At 49.4% G+C, this 21,975-nt stretch overlaps 2 protein-coding genes across 3 annotated transcripts; both read left to right on the forward strand.

Moving 5' to 3' along the window:
• Nucleotides 1–1,398: 1,398 nt before the first annotated feature.
• On the forward strand, nucleotides 1,399–7,340 carry LOC128422887 (uncharacterized). Its single transcript, XM_053407506.1, has 2 exons — nucleotides 1,399–1,852; nucleotides 5,761–7,340. Exons 1-2 carry the CDS (start codon nucleotides 1,399–1,401, stop codon nucleotides 6,021–6,023), a joined length of 717 nt encoding a protein of 238 aa, XP_053263481.1. The 3' UTR covers nucleotides 6,024–7,340.
• Nucleotides 7,341–7,481: 141 nt separating this feature from the next.
• Nucleotides 7,482–20,702, forward strand: LOC128421996 (Golgi-associated RAB2 interactor protein 1A-like). Of its 2 annotated transcripts, none has more exons than XM_053405425.1 (6): nucleotides 7,482–8,107; nucleotides 8,276–8,454; nucleotides 10,045–10,300; nucleotides 12,818–12,930; nucleotides 16,952–17,010; nucleotides 20,266–20,702. In XM_053405425.1, the coding sequence occupies exons 1-6, from the start codon at nucleotides 7,967–7,969 to the stop codon at nucleotides 20,556–20,558; spliced, it is 1,041 nt and encodes a 346-aa protein (XP_053261400.1). In that variant the 5' UTR covers nucleotides 7,482–7,966; the 3' UTR covers nucleotides 20,559–20,702. The 2 variants fall into 2 exon arrangements, with proteins under 2 accessions (XP_053261400.1, XP_053261402.1); XM_053405427.1 differs by having other exon boundaries at nucleotides 7,492–8,107; nucleotides 20,335–20,702.
• Nucleotides 20,703–21,975: the final 1,273 nt, after the last annotated feature.

Raw genomic sequence — 21,975 nt, forward strand, 5'->3', positions numbered from 1 at the left:
GGGTCCCTCCCTGGTGATGCAACCAGGGGGCATCTTGCGAGGGGGGGCACAAGGCCAAGGGGCGGGAGGGCTGAGTCTTTCCTGCTTGTTGGTTGAAAGAAGAGGAAGCTGGGGGATGGGTGTGGGGAAAGCACAGGAGGAGAGCTCAGGCCCTGCTTGCGAGGGGTTCCTAAACAGCCTCAGCCCAAACAAAAAATTTTTTTCCTTCCAGTAGCACCTTAAAGACCAACTAAGTTCTTAAAGATGCAACTAAGTGTGCATGTACACGAAAGCTCATACCAAGAACTAACTTAGTTGGTCTTTAAGGTGCTACTGGAAGGAAAAAATTTTTTTGTTTTGACTATGGCAGACCAACACGGCTACCTATCTGTAACTGGAGCCTCAGCCCAGTATCCCTGAAGGAGTGTCTCCACCCCCATCGTTCAGCCTGGATGCTGAGGTCCAGCTCCGAGGGCCTTCTGACAGTTCCCTCCCTGCGAGAAGCAAAGCTACAGGGAACCAGGCAGAGGGCCTTCTCAGTGGTGGCACCTGCCCTGTGGAACGCCCTCCCACCAGATATCAAAGAGAAAAACAACTACAAGACTTTTAGAAGACATCTGAAGGCAGCCCTGTTCAGGGAAGCTTTGAATGTTTGATGCATTACGGTATTTTAATATTGTGATGGGCGGGGTATAAATACTATATTATTATTATTATTATTATTATTATTATTATTATTATTATTATTAGGCACCTGGTTGGCCACTGTGAGAATGCAACACTGGCTTCTCTCCCTGCGCTATCCAGCAGGGCATTCAGACGCACTGCTGCCTCTGACTGCACAGCCACACTGCCCAGGCGCCACCCAAACCTCTCTCCTCCTCCAGGAATTTCTCCAATCTTCTTTTAAAGCCATCCAGGTTGGTGGCCGTCCCTGCCTCCTGTGGCAGGGAGTTCCGCAGGTTCACTCTGCGCCAGGCGAAGACGGACTGTCCTCCCCGAGAGAGGGAGAAAAGCTCTTCTACACCCGCTTTCTCCATGCCAGACACACTTTTCATAAACTTTTATCAATATCCGGATATGAGGCGAGGCCAGAACTTTACGCAGCCTTCCAAATCGGGGCGCACCAAACATTCATAGAGTGGCCTTAGGAAACACAGGGTCGTTGAGTCGGGAGGTACCCCGGGGTCATTTAGTCCAGCCCCCTTCAACGCAGGACGATAATGGCCGTTCTGTTTCCAGTCCCTTCCCTAACGATCCCGCTAGGGGATTTGTCTTTTCCACGGCCGTTGCCCCTCCCCATCAAAACTGGGTGCTTGAGCGCGGGGTCCAATTGCGGGGTAGCGCGCCTCCCTTCGGAGGGAGAGCCAAAAAGCCGAGCAAGCGGTGCAGAAGTCGAGGCACGAGGGATCTTCGGAGATGGCGGGACGCGCGCGGGGGGGGGGGCGAGGCGGCGTGTCAGACGGGGCTAGCCCCCCTTCTCTGGCCAACAGCCCAGTGGGTGAGAGGTCACTGCAGGGGCTGGGGGGGGGAGAGGGCGGCTTCTGCACAGCCCGGGCGTGTGGCACGTGCAAGGCGTGTACAGCCGTCGAGGGGGGGGGGAGGGGGAGGCGTGCAAAGGCAGCAGGGAGCCCCTCCCCACGCTCCCTCCCCGCCCCCGAGCTTTCAGGAGGGGTGGGGCCGGGCGATGCGCTCCGAGACCCTGGATCGGCCCCGCGACGCCAGTTCCCACGGCCGCCCCGTCCAACAAACCTTCCCTTCCGGGCGGGGCGGGGTCAGCGCCGCCCCGTCGGAGGAGCCATAAGAGGAGGACGCGTGGCCGGCGGACGGGCTGCACGTCGCCGCTGTCGGGAGAGGAAGAGGAGGAGATCCGGTAAGTTGTTCCCCCACCCTCCGTCCCGTCCCTTGATTGGGGTCGTTCGGGGAAGACGGGTCGGGGCTGCACTGAGCCTCGAGGGCTCCTCGCTTCTTCCCCCCACTGGGAAGAAGGGAGGCGATGGGTCAGGGGTAGGGGAGCCTCTGCCCGTCGAAGGGTCCCGGGCCATCGCCAACGGGGAGGGCTGGGAATGGCGCCCCGCGCACCTGGGAGATCCTGCAGGGACGTCCGCGCCCTCCCAGACGGAGCCCGGGTCGGAGAAGACAGTCGTCCCCCGCCCCCCCCCCCCCACGACACACACACGGCTAACGGTCCGACGGGTCCGACGGGATCCGGGGCGAACCGTCAGCCAAGAGGGACTCTGCACATGCTCCGGGGTAGCCTGGTTTAGAAACATAGGTTGTTTTTCGGTCCAGGCAGGGACGTTCGCCTTCCAGTTCCTGCTTGCCTACTTCAACATTTTGGGGTCTGTATGGGCTGAAATCTGCTGCTCCTGCTCCGCTTTAATTGCTATATCTGGGAGACTTGATAGTTGAAGCGCTTGCAACAGGAGTCATGTGTTCCGGAGCGCGTGCAGAGCGCCTCCCGTTCCTTCGGGCCCTTCAAAATCATTTTATTTATTGGTCTTCTATTCCACCCTTTCCTCCGAGGAGCTCAAGGTACGGCCCCTCAAGTCTCCTTTAATCCCCAAGAACCCTGCGAAGTAGGGTAGGCGAGACAGTAAGGCACTGGCCTTCAAGGTCCCATCCAGGGAGCTTATGGCTGAACTTGGCCGGGCAGGATTTGAACCCTGGTCTTCGTCCTCATTTAATCGCCACCACAACCCTGCGAGGAAGTTGAGCCTGAGAGGCAGCTTGGCCCCAGTTCCTTGCTTTTGCCCTGATGGCTAAGTGGTAGTCCCAGCCCTGCTTCTAGAAAGTGCGCCTCGCAGGCTGCGCTCTGGCTCTCTTTGGGGGTCCTCCTGTGTGCAGAGCGGGGCTCCCCTTCCTTTCGCGAGAGGCAGAGGCTGCTGGGCAGCTGCGTGGGCCAGTCTGAGCCTGCTCTTAGGGAAACTGAGGCACGTGGAGGAGTGGGGAAAGAGAGCCAGGGCAGGGTCTGAGCCCCACTGGGGCCATCGTTTCAGAGCAGATTCTCTAGCTGAGATTCCTGCATCGCTGGGGGTTGGACTGGATGACCCTCTGAGGTCCCTTTCAGCTCCTAGCATTGCTGACAGGAGTGAGGCATTGTCAGCATCTATTTTTTATATATATAATTTTTTTTGGACATATCATTTTCAACAGTAATTAAACATACTTTCATATCTTATACCAGCTTTTTTGACTTCCATCAGTCACATCTGAAAAATTTCCAATCTATTCACTAAATATACCTTTCTTACTTCCACAATTACATTTAACTCATAACCAACATCTCTATTCTTTCTCTACTTTGCAATGCTTCATACATTTCTCCTTACAAAACTTCTTGTAGTCCTACTAGCGGAATTTGTTGATTACAGTTGCTCTTCAAATAGTCCGTATATTTCTTCCAATCTTCTGTAAATCTCTGGTCCCGCAGGTTTTGAATCCTTCCTGTCATTTTATTCTGCATGGTCCATTAATTTTGTCTGCCATTCTTCTTTCTTTGGAATTTCTTCTTGCTTCCATTTCTGGGCTAAGTAGACATTGCCAGCATCTAAGACCTGAGCTCAGAGTTTACTTGTGAGATGGTCTTGCCCCCCACCCGCGACCCCAAAACTGCTTCAGCCTGGCCCTTCCCCAGGAGCCACATACCCCCCCTTCTACATTGGTGAGGACTCAGTCACTGTGCATGTACCCTTTGGAACTCCCTGCCCTGGGATATCAAGCAGGCGCATTCGCCGGATTATTTCCAGCGCCTGCTGAAAGCCTTCTTCCTTGGAGATGCTGATCCAAATTTTAACTGGGTGTAGTGTTTTGGTTTTTTTGCACGTTTTAACACATTGTAATCTTTCCCCTTTGTTTTCCTTATCTTTCTGCAAACCTCGCTGAGGCTTCCTTGTTTTTATAGTGAAGCGGTTTATAAATTCTGTGAAACAAATAAAATAAATGCACTTGATATTGAGGAGGCTGAATGATTAATCTGAGAGGCCTGCCAATGGTGTGTTGGGGTTGAATCTAAAGCTTCCTCTGAGAGCCAGTGTGTTATATAGTTTATTATGAAATATAAAATTTCCTTGTTATTGTTTGACCTCCCATCAAATGTCAGACAGATAAACAACTATCTGACTTTTAGAAGACATCTGAAGGCAGCCCTGTTTAGGGAAGTTTTTTAAAATATTGGATGATTTATGGCATTTTATATTTTTATATTGTGCTGGAAGCCTCCTAGAGTGGCTGGGGAAACCCAGGCAGGCTGCATACTATTATTATTATCCTACGGGACCGCCTCTTCCGGTATGCCCCGCAGAGGACCTTAAGGTCCACAAATAGCAACACTTTGGAGGTCCCAAGCTGCAAAGTAGTTAGATTGGCCTCAACTAGGGCCAGGGCCTTTTCAGCACTGGCCCCAACTGCAAGACAGAGTTGTTCTGCCTGGCCTTTGGTTTGGACTCAGTCTGACCCTTATGTTTCCCTCCCCTTATGGTTCTGATTTATGGGCTACTATTAAAATGAGGCTGCATTTTAAATTGCATTTTGACCTGTATTTTAAATTGGGCCCCCCCCATTATGTTTTTACTGTAATTTTACTGGTGTTAGACACCCTGAACCCGGCTCTGGCCGGGGAGGGCGGGGTATAAATAAAAATTATTATTATTATTATTATTATTATTATTATTATTATTATTATATCAGGTACGTGGGAGATCAGGTTTCAAATGCCACCCCCATTGCTAAAGATGATGTTTCTATTTCAAGCCATACCAATTATTGATAATGTTAAGTGTTTCAACGAATGGCAGAAAGCATTGTCTAAATTTATCTGGTAGGGAAAAAACCCCAGAATTAAATATAAGTTACTAACGGACACTAAAGAATTAGGGAGATTCTCCCTGCCAGACCTGAATATATATTTTGAAGCTGGAGCTTTCTGCTGGATAAAAGAATGGATTCAATGTTGATGTGCTGGATTTGGAGGGATTTGACAACGTATTTGGTTGGCATGCATACTTGTGGTACGACAAGATAAAGGCTCACAAAGGTTTTAAAAATCATATAATTAGAAAATTTCTATATAATGTTTGGACAAGATATAAAGATCTCTTAGGAAGGAAAACACCCAGGTGGCTTTCACCAATGGAAGCCAAGGGTATGAGAAGCTCTTTTGGTGACCTGGGGGGGGGGTGTCATCCACTGCCCTCTCTCAGCCTGACCCTACCTCACAGGGTTGCTGTAGGGCTTCAGGGAGGAGAACCATGTAAGGTACCTTGAGTTTGGAGGAAAAGTTGAGATTTAAGTGCAGGGAATAGATAATAGGGGGAGGGTGGGGCCTCTGTGGCCAAAATCAGAGGTGTGAGTTGCAGCCTATATGTACTGTAAGCTGCCCAGAGCGGCTGGGGGAAAATACTAATACTATAACGTCTAGAGTGGTACCTCGGGTTACAGGCGCTTCAGGTTACAGACTCTGCTAACCCAGAAATAGTACCTTCAGTTAAGAACTTTGCATCAGGATGAGAACAGAAATCGCACAGCGGCAGCAGGAGGCCCCATTAGCTAAAGTGGTGCTTCAGGTTAAGAACAGTTTCAGGTTAAGAACGGACCTCCAGAACGAATTCAGTTCTTAATCCAAGGTACCACTGTACTATTATTATTATTATCGTGTGATTTTTTGTATTTATTTTGGAATTTTTACTGCGATATTAGCTTACGAAATGTTATGGGTGGAGAAAATCACAGGGTTGCCATAAACTATAATCCCACCCACAAACTCTGTTCTGTTCTTCTCAGGAGCAAGTCCCGGATCTGTGCCCGCCATCACGATGCAGTGGGTGGTGAAGATCTACCTCCTGGGCCTGGTACTGTCTCTTCTGTCTCTGCTCTTCGGGCTGATGGGCTTCTTGGGAGACCTGATGCCCTCACATGGGCTGGACCCCTGCCTCCCTGGCCGCTGGGTGGAATCGGAGGGCGGCAGCCTTGCGGACAGAGCCCCCCCAGGCCTCTCGGGGGACGACAAGCTCAGGACAAGCAAAGAGATTGGCCCCTACGCATGAGCCGAGGGGCTTCGCTGGCGGCAAACCAAAATGGCACGGATTATGTGGGGTTTTTTGAGGGATGGGGTTAACGTGGTTGGGGCTGGGTTTGTATGTGCCTTTGCCAACCTGCCCTGGTGAAAGAGGGGGCTGGCAGCAGAAGCCCAGCTGGCCTGGGGGAGGAAGATGCCCCCACTTGGGGAAGCCTCTGCACCCTGTTAATTTGGAGATTTGTGGGGCAGGTGTTGGAACCCCTGTGGATTGATATGGAGACGTTGCCCTCAGCCCCACAGCAAGCCCAGACTCTGCAAAAGGGACACCTATTGATCTTCTGCTGCGGGACATGGAGAAGAACACTGAGGACTAGTGACTTGGGGCCAAGAATATGGCTGACTTCTTCTGCTTCATAGCCTTTTCCGAACACAAAATGGCTTGATTCTCAACAAACTGGGCTGAGTCACGCTCACTGAGCTCTAGACTCTTGGCTACACAGACAGAAAAGGTGTGCCCAGTGGCCGAGCCTGGCTGTTGGACGGACCTGCATTTGGTGAAATTGGGGTGCAGGATTGGGCACCCCGAGCAAAATTCTGGGCTCCCTTCATAGAAACATTTCCCCCTGCTCTTCGGCGCAATAATGGATCTGTGTTCTCATCCTGTGAAAGTCTGCTAGGAATCTGTCTGCTTACCCCAAGGTTTAGCCATGCTGTCGCCAGCCCACCTGCAAGCAGCAGTTGGTGGAAGAGGCCTGCTGGACTGTGGATCATTATTATATTGCGGGAGGGGGTCCCTAACTCGTCCCCTGCAAGGGGGGGCAGCTGTGGGCAAGGCAACCCCAGGGGCTGGGCGGGGGGGGGGGCGTGAGAAGAGGAAGAGACCTGCCCCTGGTGTTGCCAGGCTTCCTGCCCTCCTTGAGGTGCTTCAAACAAAATCCCTGTGCTTTTAATATCTGTAGTTTACGAAGACACCCCTAAAAGGATGCTATTTGGTCTGGAAGGAGCAACGGCAGCTGCAAAGGAAGGGCTCTCGCATGCCCCCTGGTGGCAGCTGCTAAGAGTTTCAATGGAAACAGCTAAAAGTATTTTTACGGACAGACTTGGGGAAATTCTAGCCCTGGGGTGAGTGGTTCAGGGGTGCCTTTTTGTGGTGCACCTCTTGGATCTTCTGATCTTGCTGGAAAAGCAGAAAGCTGTATCCTAAATTCTTCTCTGCGCCTCCCTCTCCGAAGAAAGAAGGATGGACATTTTAAGCCTGTTGAGCTGGCCTCTCCTGAAAGGGAACGTTCGTGATTCCTTCAATAAATGGCAACTCTTTTTAAATAAATATATATAAAACTCAAAATACGAGCTCTTTATTTGCGGGGAGGGAATTTTTTCGGGAGCAGGGAAATGGGGTGCTTGAAAAAGCTCCCCCTACTTCATAGCTGCCAACTTTTCCCTTTTCTTGCGAGGGATCCTATTCGGAATAAGGGAATTTCCCTTTAAAAAAGGGAAACATTGACAGCTATGCCCCACTTGCTGGAAAGGGCTTTTGGTTTTTTGAAGGAAGGGTGACTGATTTCAAAAGATGCCTTAAGAAGAAACCAGCTGAGGTGCTCCTCCCCCCCAGAGGACAGGTATAGAAAACCCCCATGAATGTTTATGGTTGAAGAAGCATTCTGTGCTACCCAGAAGCTTACTTCCAGAAGGGCAAAAAGGAACAGAAATTCACATACACAACACCCCAGCTGTGTTGCTGATGCCTCTGCTGGGCAGCAACTGCTCCCTCCCAGGAACAGCCCCCCCCAGCTGGCCAGTGTGACATCACAGCTTCAGCCAGGTAGCCCCGCCCCTCTGCAGGGTGTCATCACTGATGCTGCGGCAGCAGAGGAGCCCGGCTGCTGCTGGCTGGCTTGGCTGGCTGGGCCAGGGAGGGCCGAGAGTGGCAACGGAGGCCCCCCCGAGGCATGCTCACCCCCTTGAGTGCCCATGTCTAGAGGGGCCTTGGCTCGCAAGCACAGTGCTGGGGAGGAGCTGGGCCTGGAAGGGGGCTTGCTGTGCCAGCTGGTCCGCTCCCCGGATTACAACCTGTTCCCCAACTCGGCGGTCTTTGAGAGCAACTTCATCCAGGTAGCTCCCCTTTCCCACCCCCCCGGGTGGTTTTTCAGCAGAGGTCAGATGGCTTCAGCTGAGATTCCTGCATTGCAGGGGGTTGGACTAGATGGCCCCTGGGGTTTCCCCTTCCAACTTGTGATTTGAGCCTGGTTTGGGCCGGGGGTGCTTGCTTTTAATCGACAGGTGACCAAGAAGGGGAAATGGGTGGACATCACGAATTCGCCCACCATCGTGACCATGGGAGTGACTTCCTCGGACCCCTGCCTGCCGCTCCCCAACGTCTTGCTGATGGGGCGCCACAGGGTACCGATCCGGAGGAGCCACAGCAAGGCTTTAAGGCGTCCCCCTCTAGAGCTGACCAGGTAAAGTGCAGAAAAGGGATCTGTGGGTATACAGTGGTACCTCGGGTTACATACGCTTCAGGTTACAGATGCTTCAGGTTACAGACTCCACTAACCCAGAAATAGTACCTCGGGTTAAGAACTTTGCTTCAGGATGAGTACAGAAATCGTGCTCCGGTGGTGCAGCAGCAGCGGGAGGCTCCATTAGCTAAAGTGGTGCTTCAGGTTGAGAACAGTTTCAGGTTAAGAACGGACCTCCGGAACGGATTAAGTACTTAACCCAAGGTACCACTGTAGTCCAGCACAGGGGTAGGCAAACTAAGGTCCCGGGGGCTGGATCCGGCCCAATCGCCTTCTCAATCCAGCCCGTGGACGGTCCGGGAATCAGCGTGTTTTTACATGAGTAGAATGTACCCTTTTATTTATAACACGCATCTCTGGGTTATTTGTGGGTCCTGCCTTTAACATGAGTAGAATGTGGGCTTTTGTTTAAAATGCATCTCTGGGTTATTTGTGGGGCATAGGAATTCGTTCATTATCCCCCCCTTCAAAATATAGTCTGGCCCACTGCATGGTCTGAGGGATGGCTGGAAAAGGTTGCATTTATTGCATTCTATAACACTCAATAGTGAGGTAGCTTAGGCAGAGAGGCAGAGTCTGGCCCGAGGTGAGCTTCACAACCGACGCGGGATTCGAAACCTGGTCTCTTCTGTGTTCTCAGGGCCGGATTTAGGTTTGATGAGGCCCTTAGCTACTGAAGGTAATGGAGCCCTTGATATGTCCAGCTGTCCTTTGTCAACAACAAATGGTCACTGTTTTTGTGTTGAATATATGCTATATGGCAACTGATGGACCTAATAGCTATCTAATGGGATGCGGGTGGCACTGTGGGTTAAACCACAGAGCCTAGGACCTGCCGATCAGAAGGTTTGTGGTTCGAATCCCCGTGACGAGGTGAGCTCCCGTTGCTCGGTCCCTGCTCCTGCCAACCTAGCTGTCCGAAAGCACGTCAAAGTGCAAGTAGATAACTAGGTACTGCTGCAGCGGGAAGGTAAACGGCGTTTCTGTGCGCTGCTCTGGTTCACCAGAAGTGGCTTAGTTATGCTGGTCACATGAACTGGAAGCTGTATGCCGGCTCCCTCAGCCAGTAAAGTGGGATGAGCACCGCAACCCCAGAGTCGGCCACGACTGGACCTAATGGTCAGGGGTCCCTTTACTTTCACCTTTTATATCACGCAATAGTGAGGTAGCTTAGGCAGAGAGGCAGAGCAGGAGAAAACCAAGGAATATTTTAGGGAGCAGGCTAGCAGGCAGGGCCCATGACTTACATCCTAGGAGCCTACACAACACAAGACACTGTTGCTAGGTGTAGGTTTTATTTTATTAGTTTTTTATCTTCTATTTTGGAAATGTACACCCAGGTTTTTTTCTGTTCAATTTTTTGGGGGGCCCCCAAGAGAGTGGGGCCGTAAGCTATGGCTTGTTCAGCTTATACGTAAATCCGGCACTTCATGTCCTAATTCAGCACCCTAACCACTGCACCACACTGTTTCTGAGTCTCCCCCGCCCAGCAGCGCCCATATCCTGACCGCCTCCGCCGCTTTGCCCCAGGCTGCTTCCCCTGCGCTACGTCCGCCTGTCCGTCCACGATGAAGCCCAGCGCATCCTGCGCATTCAGACTGTGACGGGGAAGGTCTACTACCTGCAGCTGCACCAGGAGCACCCCCACGCCGTCTTTGCCCTGTGGAGCCGCCTGGCCGAGATCCTGCAGAAGGGCCTCTCCATCACCACCAAAGACCCCAACATTCGCATCCGCCACAGCTTGGTCCCCAGCGGCAGCAGCCCCTCCAGCAGCTCCTCCGGTGAGGTAAGGGGGCTGCTCTTCTCGCAAACTCCGGCACAGGGAGGGACGCGGTCCGAGATCTTGGTGGAGGCGGTTCTTGTGGGATGTGCTCCATGAGAGGCAGTCAAGTACAGTGGTACCTCGGGTTACATACGCTTCAGGTTACATACACTTCAGGTTACAGACTCCGCTGACCTAGAAATAGTACCTTGGGTTAAGAACTTTGCTTCGGGATGAGAACTGAAATCGTGCTCCAGCGGCGCAGGCGCAGCAGGAGGCCCCATTAGCTAAAGTGGTGCTTCAGGTTAAGAACAGTTTCAGGTTAAGAACGGACCTCTGGAACAAATTAAGTACTTAACCTGAGGTACCACTGTACAACATTCCTTGCAATGCTAGAGAAGACATGCCAGGGGATGTTTGGTCCAGCCAGTTGAAACTTCCTGTTCTTCCTGGCTTGAGCACCCTTCCTTTTGTATGTAATAGAAGGTGGGGATGGCCAAAAGGATTAGTCGCACAGCACCCTTCCCTCTTTTTTTTTGACTTTGTTCTTCATTTGAGCAGCTTTTAGCTAGGACTGCTCTGCTAGCTCTCAGCTAGCAGAAGCACTGGGATTATTCCCCCATACGGGGTAGATCCACATGTACATATTTGTAACTAACTCTGCCTTCAGGAATCCAACTGTGAACTGATGTGAGTAAACTTATTTTATTGACTTTGAATAAGATTGTGGCGTCTTTATTCTTTTAAGAGTGATTCAAGGGAACTTACCAGGAATGTACAATTCGATCTGAGACAGACTGAATTGTATAAGGCTCACATGAGCCTGCAACCAGATATCTGCTGTGCATGTAAAAAGGGGAATGTAACTCTGCTAAGTAAAGGAACTTGCTAGTGCAAGTTAGGAAGGATATTAATAAACAGTATATCCTCCCCTGCCGCCCTGAACATTCCCACAGTTCTTGCTCTGGCCCCATGAGGGGGTGTCTGGGCATCTTGTGGGTAGATGTGGGGTCACCATCGTCAGCAGATGAGCAAAGTTGCTGCGGCAGGTGGTTAGGAATGTTCCCAACACTCTGCTGGAGCAAGTCGAAGGGAGAGGTCACTCAGGGGAAAATGGCTGCCCAGGGCTGCAGAAGGTTTGGCTGCCTTATTGGGCTGTCCAAGCTCTCCGTGTGAATTTTCCGTCTTTGGGCGATGCATTATTTGTGTCTTTCATTTGCGTTTCCACTCCCTTTCTTTTCTCTGAGGAGCTCAAGGTTGCTAACACATTATATTATATTATATTATATTATATTATATTATATTATATTATATTATATTATATTAATACACCACTTGATTGTAAGGGGTGGGTTACAAAAAACAGGTTACAAAAAGATAAACCCGGAAAAAAATTACGACAATACTTTAAAACGTACAGAAAGTTAAAATACAGGCAAACCCCCATTTATGTGGGGGTTACATTCAGATACATTTAAGTGAAAGAGTGTATATTTGAAACACCATTGAAAAAACTTGCAAACTCCCTGTTCCTCCACTGGCCCATTTGGCCTCTTTTTGTGACATTTTTGGGTCGCTTCAGGGTTTAGCATGTTGTGCGTGTGGGCAGTCATGCACATATCAGATGCACCAAAAATGGTCACTGCCTCTACTGAAACAGGCTAGAATTCATGCCGACCTTCTTGGCATCTGGGTTTTTCTAAACAGAAGCTGCTTTTAGTGGGCGCCAGAAAGAGCGCATTGAAGGCGCCTGCTTGCTGTCAAGAGGCAGGGAGTTCCAAAGTTGCCACACTAAAAAAAATCAGGTTCTTGCAAATGCAGAAAAGATATTACATAGTTTTCCTGTTTCTCATTTAATCCCCAAAAGAACCCTGTGAGGGTTTGGCTGAGAGGCAGTGACTGTGCCAGCTTCCAACACATATAAAAACATAATAAAGCACAAAACATTAACAATCTGATCCAGTGTGAAAAGTCACAATATATTTCAAAGTGATTTTATTTATTTTAAACCACTTATTTTAAACAAGGCAATATTCAACAATCCATTTGAATCTAATACAGTGGTGCCCCGCAAGACGAATGCCTCGCAAGACGAAAAACTCGCTAGACGAAAGGGTTTTCCGTTTTTTGAGACGTTCCGCAAGACGAATTTCCCTAGGGCTTGCGAGTTCTTGCGAGTTTGTTTCCTTTTTCTTAAACCCGCTAAGCCGCTAATAGCCGTGCTTCGCAAGACGAAAAAACCGCAAGACAAAGAGACTCGCGGAACGGATTAATTTCGTCTTGCGAGGCACCACTGTACTGTAAAATTAAACGCCCGCAAATAATAATTTGAAGGATGGCTAATTGGTGCTTGTTTGTAACTTTGGCAGGGTTTTGCATTATGATTGCTGCAAATGGCTTTGATATGCATTTGTATGACAGAGCGGCATACAGATATTTGTTATAAATAAATGAACTGGGGGGGCAGCCCGGCGGGAACAGGGGGTGCCTTGGATTCACAGCAGCCTCTCTGGTTCTCGCCCTCCCCTGTTATGGCCTCAGTACGTGGACAGGGCAACCCGGGGAAGGAGCGCAATGAAGAAAGCCGGCAAGAAGGTGACGGGTGCCCTCGCCCACATCTCGAAAAGCCCCCCGAAGGACAAAGGCAAGAGGAAGTAAGTGGCCTGGACTTATTTCATGTGGCTCATTACCAACAGACGCAAAATTGTAGAGCTGGGAGGGTCATTTAGCTCAACCCCAGGATTCGCAGCAGAAATCATCCCAGGCAGGCGGCTGCCCAACCTGAGTTAATCTAAGAACATCAGAACAGCCGTCTGGGTCAGGCCAGTCTGGTCCCGCCTCCTGTTCTCCAAGCGGCCAGTCAGATGCCCATCATGGGAAAGCAGCAAGCAGGATTTGAACACAAGGGCAACTCTCCCCTCTGGGGTCCGGAAGCATTAGATGCAGAACATAGCCACCGTGACTCCAAGAATTTGTCTTATCCTCTTTAAAAGCCCTTCAAGTTGATGGCCATCATTTATTTCCTCCTGGGGAGGAGCGTCGTAGTTTAAAGGAGTTTTGAGAAACCTCCAATGAATCATAGAACTGTAGGTTTGGAAGGGATCCCCGAAGGTAATCCAGTCCAACCCCCTGCAATGCAGGAACCACAGCGAAAGGATCCCTGACAGAGGGCCACCCAACCTCTGCATAGGTAAAGGTAAAGGGGCCCCTGACCATTAGGTCCAGTCGTGGCCGACTCTGGGGTTGCGGCACTCATCTCGCTTTACTGGCTGAGGGAGCCGGCGCACAGCTTCTGGGTCATGTGGCCAGCATGACTAAGCCGCTTCTGGCGAACCAGAGCAGTGCACGGAAATGCCATTTACATTCCTGCTGGAGCTATACCTATTTATCTACTTGCACTTGGACGTGCTTTCAAACTGCTAGGTTGGCAGGAGCTGGGACCGAGCAACAGGAGCTCACCCCATTGTGGGGATTTGAACTGCTGACCTTCTGATCAGCAAGGCACTGTGGTTTAACCCTCTGCATAAAGACCTTCAAAGGAGGAGGAGAGGCCTGTGAACTGGCCTGAGATCTACAGATGAAGGGGGCGGCATGCCAAGTTAATACCATATATACTCGAGTATAAGCTAACACGAATATAAGCCGGGGCACCTAATTTTAGCACAGAAAACTGGGAAGACTTATTGACTCGAGTATAAGCCAGCTCACCACACCACAAACCTGGTGGTGGCGGCAGTGGTGGAGGAAGCACAAGCAGCCCAAAAGAGCTGCTTTGGGGGCTGCTCATTTCTCCTCCTCCGCCTTTGCTGCTGCTGTTGGTGGCGGTGGAGGACGAGGAATGAGCAGCCCCAAAGGACCCTCACTTTTTTTAAAAAGTATTTTTTATTAAGGATTTTCTTGTTTTACAGAAGTGTAGTGCCTCGTATTTTTCTTCTTCTTCCATGTAACATTTTTACAAATCCGTTTCATTTGTTGAGGCATTAGGGGGAGAAGAAAAAAGAAAGAAAAAAGAAAGGGGGTGGAGGGAGGGAAGATGGATGGGGGTGGGGTCAGGTGGTGGTGTTTCTATTATGCTTAATGTATGTAGAGTTTGGTGTCAGCGTTGTTTGTGTTGTTCACTTGTGTTCCTTTGGTGGTGAGAGAGGTTGGGGTTGGCCTAGGGTGTGATTGTTTGCTTGTGATTGGCTGTGGTGATCTTTGTTTTCGTGTGTGAGTGAGGTGGGTGGGTGTTTTGGATCAGGTTAGCCATATTGATTGGTATGCTGTTGGTGGATTATTGTCATTGTCCTGTTGGGTTGTGGATGTGATAAAGGGGAGCCATACCGGGGTGAAGGCGTCTTCTTCTGTTTGTCCCCGTGTCAGTTTCAGTTTATTAGTTAATTTTTCCAGTAGGGCTGTTTCCCATACTATTTGGTACCATTGGTCCATGCTTACTCCTCACAGGTCTCTCCAGTGTCTGGTTATAGTGTTTCTGGCTGCTGAGAGCAGGTGGGTTATGAGTTCTTTGTGGTGTAAATGGGCATTGTTGTCTTGGAAGATGTTTAGTAGGGCCAATTCTGGGGTGATGTCTATTACTTGCTTAGTTATTTTACATATTTTACATAATAGTTGACTTCTAGTCAACTATTCTGGACAACATATGGCTGTTGTCCAGAATAGTTGAATTTTGGGACACTCCCACCACATGTGGAGGTATGTGCCTGTGGAGGTGCACCCTCTCCAGCATTTTGGTGAGGTTCCTGGGTGTATTAGCACTAGTTTCCTTGGTGTTAGGTACCACCTGTAGGTGAGTTTCAGTGTGAGTTCTTTTCTTTTTGTTGATATGGATTTAAAGGGGGGTTTAGACCACATTCTGGAAGGACCCTCACTTGAGTATAAGCCAAGCAGGGCCTTTTCAGCATAAAAAATGTGCTGAAAAAGTTGGCTTATACTCGAGTATATATGGTAAATAATAATGATAATTATAATAATGATAATTTGGATCTGTCGGTTCATGTCCTAACAGGCACTTCCCAGTGCTCTATGGCGCAACAGCTGGAGTGTTTTCTTGCAGGCTCGAGGGCACATTTTTGGCATATCAAAGGGTGCCCTAGGAATGGCTGGCAGGCAATGAGACTGGGCAGGACTCCTCTTCCTCTGCCTGGGGCTAGCCTAGGGGTGGGAGGCAGCTGCTCAGGTCAGTGGGGAGGAAACGGCAGCTCTGGGCTGGAGGGGCAGAAAACGGACAAGCAGGACAAAGTCCACTCAGTGCTGTGCAATGGCTGTTAAAGTGGAATGAGCTTTAAAGGCAAAGAAGTTGCTTTAGCAGTGGACGCCTTGGTTGTGATTTCTGCATTGCAGGGGGTTGGACTAGATGACCCCTGGGGTTCCTTCCAACTCTACAATTTTAGGATTCTATGCAACACATAGTTAAACGATGAAAGTCACGGCCACAGGAGGCAGTGGTGGCCACAAACTGAGATGGCTTTAAAAAAGGATTCATGGAGAGAGGCAACGGCGCTTCTGAATCCAGTTGTTGGAAACTACAGGAGGGGAAAGAGTATTGGGATGCGTCCGAGGAGACGGGGGCATTTGGCAGGGCCCCAGCTGGCTCCAGCCACCGGCCAGCAGCCGGGCAAACTCCGGTTCTTGGAACAGCATCAATCAGCGACTTGAGCCTCAGAAACCTTTAGAGACTGAGCACGCTCTTATCAGCAGAGTGAATAAATCTTCACAATGGAAGGAGTGGACAGAGACATATGTAAGCATATTTACAACATTTTATTCAGCATAGTTTACAGCATGTCTGCTTCCCTTCGTGTCCAAGCAAACAACAGTATGGCAAAAGCTATATACAACAGAAGTTCCCAGCAGACTGTGCTGGAAGTAAACAGACATGTGACATAGAACAACTCCACATGCCTGTCCTAACGGTCGGATGGAACTATATACTAACAAAGAGTTGTTCTTGTGCTCAATTCTTGCTTGCTGGTTTCCCATGATGGGCACCCAGTTGGCAACTGTGAGAACAGGGTGGGCCATTGGCGGCCTCTTTTTATGCCTTCTGTGGGAGTGAGTTCCGCAGATTAACTATCCCTGTTTAGGGAAGCTTTTAATGTTTGAAGTTTTATTCTAATTAATATTCTGTTGGGAGCTGTCCAGAGTGGCTGGGGAAACCCAGCCAGATAGGTCAGGTATAAATAATAATAGTAATAATAATATTTTTAAATTGTTATTATTATTAGCATTCCTAAAACAACGTCAATTGTCAATTGATTGACGTTGGAGAGAAACTGAGTTGAGAAACAAGATCAAGGGTACATATTGATATAGGAATGTATTAGATAAAGTGTAAAGAAATATACAATAATAAGAATACTTTCATTTGTAAAAAAAAGAAAGAATATGCAATGAGATTGATAGGACGTCTGTAGTGTTGGTACAAATATTATTTTGAAATCGCTTTATGTCTTTGTTTTTTCTTTCTTTAGGTACATAAATTTGGTATATAAACTTTGTATACATATTGGAAATTATACTATAATATGCCCTCTAATGTAATATGATAATGTATACATATGTGACATAAGAATGTTAAAAGCAAAGCATTCCTAAGACATAACACAGAGCTTTGAGGCACATTCCAAATTTCTTAAGCCACATCCTTGTGTTGCATTTTGTCTCCTTCCCTGACAGGGTGTCCTTTCAGGGAGATTACAATGACGAACTCTCGGCTCTGTCCAATGACATTAAAGGTAAGCAATTCCCCCTCTCAAAAAAGTGCTTATTTCTGCCAATAGCCAGCACCCACCTGCCATGAGATGCCACTGAGCCCCTGCAAATTCCAGATGTGCAGAGTCAGAGGGAGGAAGCAGTGGGACAGACACTCAAGTCTCTGTCTCCAAAGTGGAGCAGGTGTGTGCCATCTGCTGGGGATGAGGGTCAAAGTAAATGGCTCTGGGTGCAGAGGAGCCTTTCCCCAACCGGGTGCCCTCCAGCTGTGTTGCGCTATAACTCCCAGCCAGCACAGCAAATGGTAAAGGATGCCGGCAGCTGGAGTCCTGCAACATCTGGAGGGAGCAGCTATTATTATCGCTATGAATTTATTTATTGCCAACACGAGTTAAGACATTAAAGCATAATGTTAAAAACAGATTAAAACAACCTCCAGCCATAAATTGAAGGCGGGTCCCTAAGGACGTACCTCGAGTGGCGAAAGCCAGAGCAAAGAGGTGCGTCTCCGCTATGGGATGGAAGCAGAGTAATGAAGGTGTCAGGCAAACCTCTGTGGGGACGGAGGCCCAGAGCTTAGGGGCCGCAACAGAGAAAGCCTTCTCCCCCTGGGACGCCAACCCCAAGTCTCTGAGGGTGGAGGAAACATCAAGAGCCCCCCTCCTCTGACAATCCCAGCACCCAAAAGGGTCTGTAGCGAAGGAGATGGCCTTTCAGATACAGTGGTACTTAGTTCTCAAACTTAATCCGTTCAAGGAGTCCGTTTGACTTCCGAAACTGTTCGAAAATCAAGGCGCGAAATCCGATTGGCTGCAAGAGCTTCCTGCACTCAATCGGAAGCTGTGCCAGGTGTTTGGCTTCTGAAAAATGTTTGCAAACTGGAACACTCACTTCCGGGTTTTGCAGCATTCGGGAGCTGATTTGTTTGGATGCCAAGCTGTTTGTTTACCAAGGTACCACTGTATTTGCAGCCGGAGTCATTAGGGGCTTTAAACACCAACACAAAGCCCTTGAATTGGGCCTGGAAATGAAGCCCCAACCAGTGCAGTTGTTTTAAAATGGGGGTTATATGAGAACCCCAGAGAGGAATCTGGCTGCTGCGTTTTGGGATGGCTGAAGTTTCCGAGGAGTCTTCAAGGGCAGCCCCACATAAATGATATTGCAGTAGCAAAGCCTGGAAGTTACCGGTGCATGGAGTTCAGAGGCCAAGTTGTCTCTTTCCAAAGGGGGCCACTGGCAGCTACAGGGTAGCGCTTACAGGTTGCGCTGTGGTCTAAACCACTGAGCCTCTTGGGCTTGCCGATTGGAAGGTCGGCGGTTCGAATCCCTGCGATGGGGTAAGCTCCTGTTGCTCGGTCCCAGATCCTGCCAACCTAGCAGTTTGAAAGCACGTCAAAGTGCAAGTAGATAAATAGGTACCACTGTGGCGGGAAGGTAAACAGCATTTCCGTGTGCTCTGGCTTCTGTCACAGTGTTCTGTTGCGCCAGAAGCAGTTTAGTCCTGCTGGCCACATGACCCAGAAAGCTGTCTGTGGACAAACGCCAGCTCCCTCAACATAAAAGCGATATGAGCACCACAACCCCATAGTCGCCTTTGACTGGACTTAACTGTCCAGGGGTCCTTTACCTTTACCTTTTTACTGGCGGCTCACAAACTCCGAAGCCACCGCAGCTGAGCCAAGAGGCTCCTTCATTTTTAATGGAGCAGCTGTAGCCGCAGATAGGATGGAGACTCCAGAACAGGCATCCCCAACCTTCTGCCCTCCAGATATTTTGGACTACAATTCCCATCATCCCTGAGCACTGGTCCTGTTAGCTAGGGATCATGGGAGTTGTAGGCCAAAACATCTGGAGGGCTGCAGATTGGGGATGCCTGCTCCAGAAGAGGAACTGCTGAGACAGAAAACGGGTGCCAGAATCTTCTGGAGAGGAAGAAGGAATTCCTTTGAATCCCTGCGATGGGGTGAGCTCCCGTTGCTCGGTCCCTGCTCTTGCCAACCTAGCAGTTCAAAAGCACGTTAAAGTGGAAGTAGATAAATAGGTACCACTCTGGCAGGAAGGTAAATGGCGTTTCCATGCGCTGCTCTGGTTCGCCAGAAGCGGCTTAGTCCTGCTGGCCACATGACCCGGAAGCTGTACGCCGCCTCCCTCGGCCAGTAAAGCGAGATGAGCGCCAGAATCCCAGAGTTGTTCATGACTGGACTTAACTGTCAGGGGTCCTTTTCTATTACCTTAATCCAGATTAGTGGTTCTAGATGTGGGATTGTTAACAGAAGGAAGCACTTTGCTGCTTATTTAATTGTTTATTGCATCCATATCCTGCCTTTTCCTCAAAGGACCACAAGAGGGCATATGTGGCTTCCTTCCCCTCCTCTTTTAATCCTCCCCTCAACCTTGTAAGGTAACTTAGACTGAGAGATGGCAGGTACTGCCCCCTAGGGACCCCCCCCATGAGTTTAAGGTCCAGTGGGAATTTGAACCCTGTTCTCTCAGGACCTAGTCCTCATTTCATTCCCACAACAGCCCTGGGAGGTGGGTTAGACACACAGGCAGTGACTGGCCCCAGCACACCCGGTGAAAGCTTCAGGGCTGAGGGGGGATTTGAACCTGAGTCTCTCCCAGGTCCTGGTCTGGCACTCTAACCACTAGTCCACGCTGACTCCCTTGCTCAGACTAAGGCCCGTCAGACCAGATCTTCTGTGACCACCTATAGCCACAATTTTATTAGCCCTCCTCTGTGGGATAAAACCGCATTGCTCAGAGGCTGCTAATACATTTTATTTACCTTACGAAATTTACAGCCTGCTTGGTTGTAGAAAACCTCAAAGCGGTTTGCAAAAATAATAAAACAGTCTGATTATTACCGGCAATTTAAATATTCAACAGTGATGAATCTAGCATACATAAAATCAGCAGCTGAGTTAATTTTTTTAGGTCAACGTGTGTGTTTTTTTACTTTTATTATTGAAAATTTGGGGAGGTGTTATTGAAAATTTTGGGGTGTATGTTATGTTTTTAGTAGTTTTCTAATAATTTTTTTTCCATTTTTAAGCAATAACTCTAAAATAACTCAACTCGATTTTACTTGGTGCCGAAAAGCGGTGTCAATAGGCAGGGAGTTCCATAGTGTAGCTGCTTGCAAAGGCAGGATGGGGATTATGAGGCACCCATAGCAGTGCCAGTTCCCCAGTTTGGAATGGTGAGGAGGGCATATATATGAGCCCCAGTGTTTGGGGTGGTCTCATGCCTGCCCCCTTAATTCCACTTCCACCTTGCAGGGGCGCCTTTGCAGTGCGATCTGAGCCCTCCCGCTTCCTTCACCCGCTTCCCTGTCCTCTGCCCCTCAGTGCTGTTCTACGACATGCCCGCCCCCCTGGTTTGTGCCCGGTGCAAAGGGCGTCTCTCCAAGATGTCCCGCCGGCACAGCCGAGAGCGCAGGCCCTCCGAGACGGATTTGGACCTCCTGCCTTGGATGGACAGCAGGAGCTACGGACTCTGGCAGCAAGAGACGCCTTCGTGGCTGCAGCCCCTCAACCGGCTGAGCAGCCTGGCTGCCGCAGGTCTGAAGTAGAGAGATGGGCAGAGGCGCTTCGGCTCGGTCTGGGCACTGGAGATGAAGGCTGGGCAGCGATGCCACTGGGGAAACTGAGGCACCGGCTGGCAGAGACTAGAGAGAGAAATCCAAAGCATAATAAAACTATATGGCTGGCTGTGAGTGGCATGTTGAGCAGCACTTTTTTCAAGGGGAGAGGGGGGTGGCTTGGTGTTTCCGGCTTATGTTCCTGCCCCCTTTCTTGTCATCAGTTCTCATGCCAGGGAGGACGAAGGGAAAGTGGCCAGAAATGGCCCCCCGCTGCAATTTCTAGCATTCACAGGGCTGGGAGGATGTACAGTGGTACCCTGGTTCTCAAACGCCTTGGTACTCAAATGACTTGGAACCCAAACACAGTGAACCTGGAAATAAGTGTTCCAGTTTGCAAACTTTTTTCGGCAGCCGAACATGCTCCGTTTTGAGTGTTACGCTGAGGTCTGTCTGTTTTTACTATTTATTTTGCATGTGGAGGAGCCAGTGTGGTGTAGTGATTAAGAGCGGTAGTCTCGTAATCTGGTGAACCAGGTTCGCATCTCCGCTCCTCCACCTGCAGCTTCTGGGTGACCTTGGGCCAGTCACACTTCTTTGAAGTCTCTCAGCCCCACTCACCTCACAGAGTGTTTGTTGTGGGGGAGGAAGGGAAAGGAGAATGTTAGCCGCTTTGAGACTCCTTAAAGGGAGTGAAAGGCAGGATATCAAATCCAAACTACTCCTCCTCCTCCTCCTCCTCCTCCTCCTCCTCCTCCTCCTCCTCCTCCTCCTCCTCCTCCTCCTCCTCTTCTTCTTCTTCTTCTTCTTCTTCTTCTTCTTCCTTTTGTGGCTCTTTTTTGTTTTGTTTTTGTGACTGTGTGGAACCCAGTTCAGCTCCTGATGAATTGATTGTGTGTCTGCAGTACATTGTTTCTTGCATTCGTTTTATGGATCGATGGTCTCGTTAGATAGTAAAAATTCATGTTAAATTGCTGTTTTAGGGGTGGTTTTTAAAAGTCTGGAACGGATTAATCCGTTTTGCATCAATTACTATGGGAAAGCATGGCTTGGTTTTGGAACGCTTTGGTTTTGGAGCTTACTTCCGGAATGGAACAGATCCCCTGCAATGTAGGAATCTCAACTAGATCTTACACGACAGGTATCCATCCAACCTCTGCTTAAAAGTGTTCAGCGAAGGAGAATCCACCACTCTTCCTGGAATCCTTCCTCTGGGCAGTTTATGACTTATCACTCTAGGTTCCTTTTTGCAAGGAGCATGGAAGAGGCTGGCATAGCTTCCCCCAAGGAATCCTGTGTGTCTCAGTTCAGTTAGAAATCCACAGGATTCCCCAGGATTCCTTGGCACAACGGCTATTAAGCCAGATATAAATCTGGTGTGGATATTTTTCTTAGCCAAAAGGGGTTG

This window comes from Podarcis raffonei, chromosome 10 (genome assembly GCF_027172205.1).
Source record: "Podarcis raffonei isolate rPodRaf1 chromosome 10, rPodRaf1.pri, whole genome shotgun sequence".
Lineage (NCBI taxonomy): Eukaryota > Metazoa > Chordata > Lepidosauria > Squamata > Lacertidae > Podarcis > Podarcis raffonei.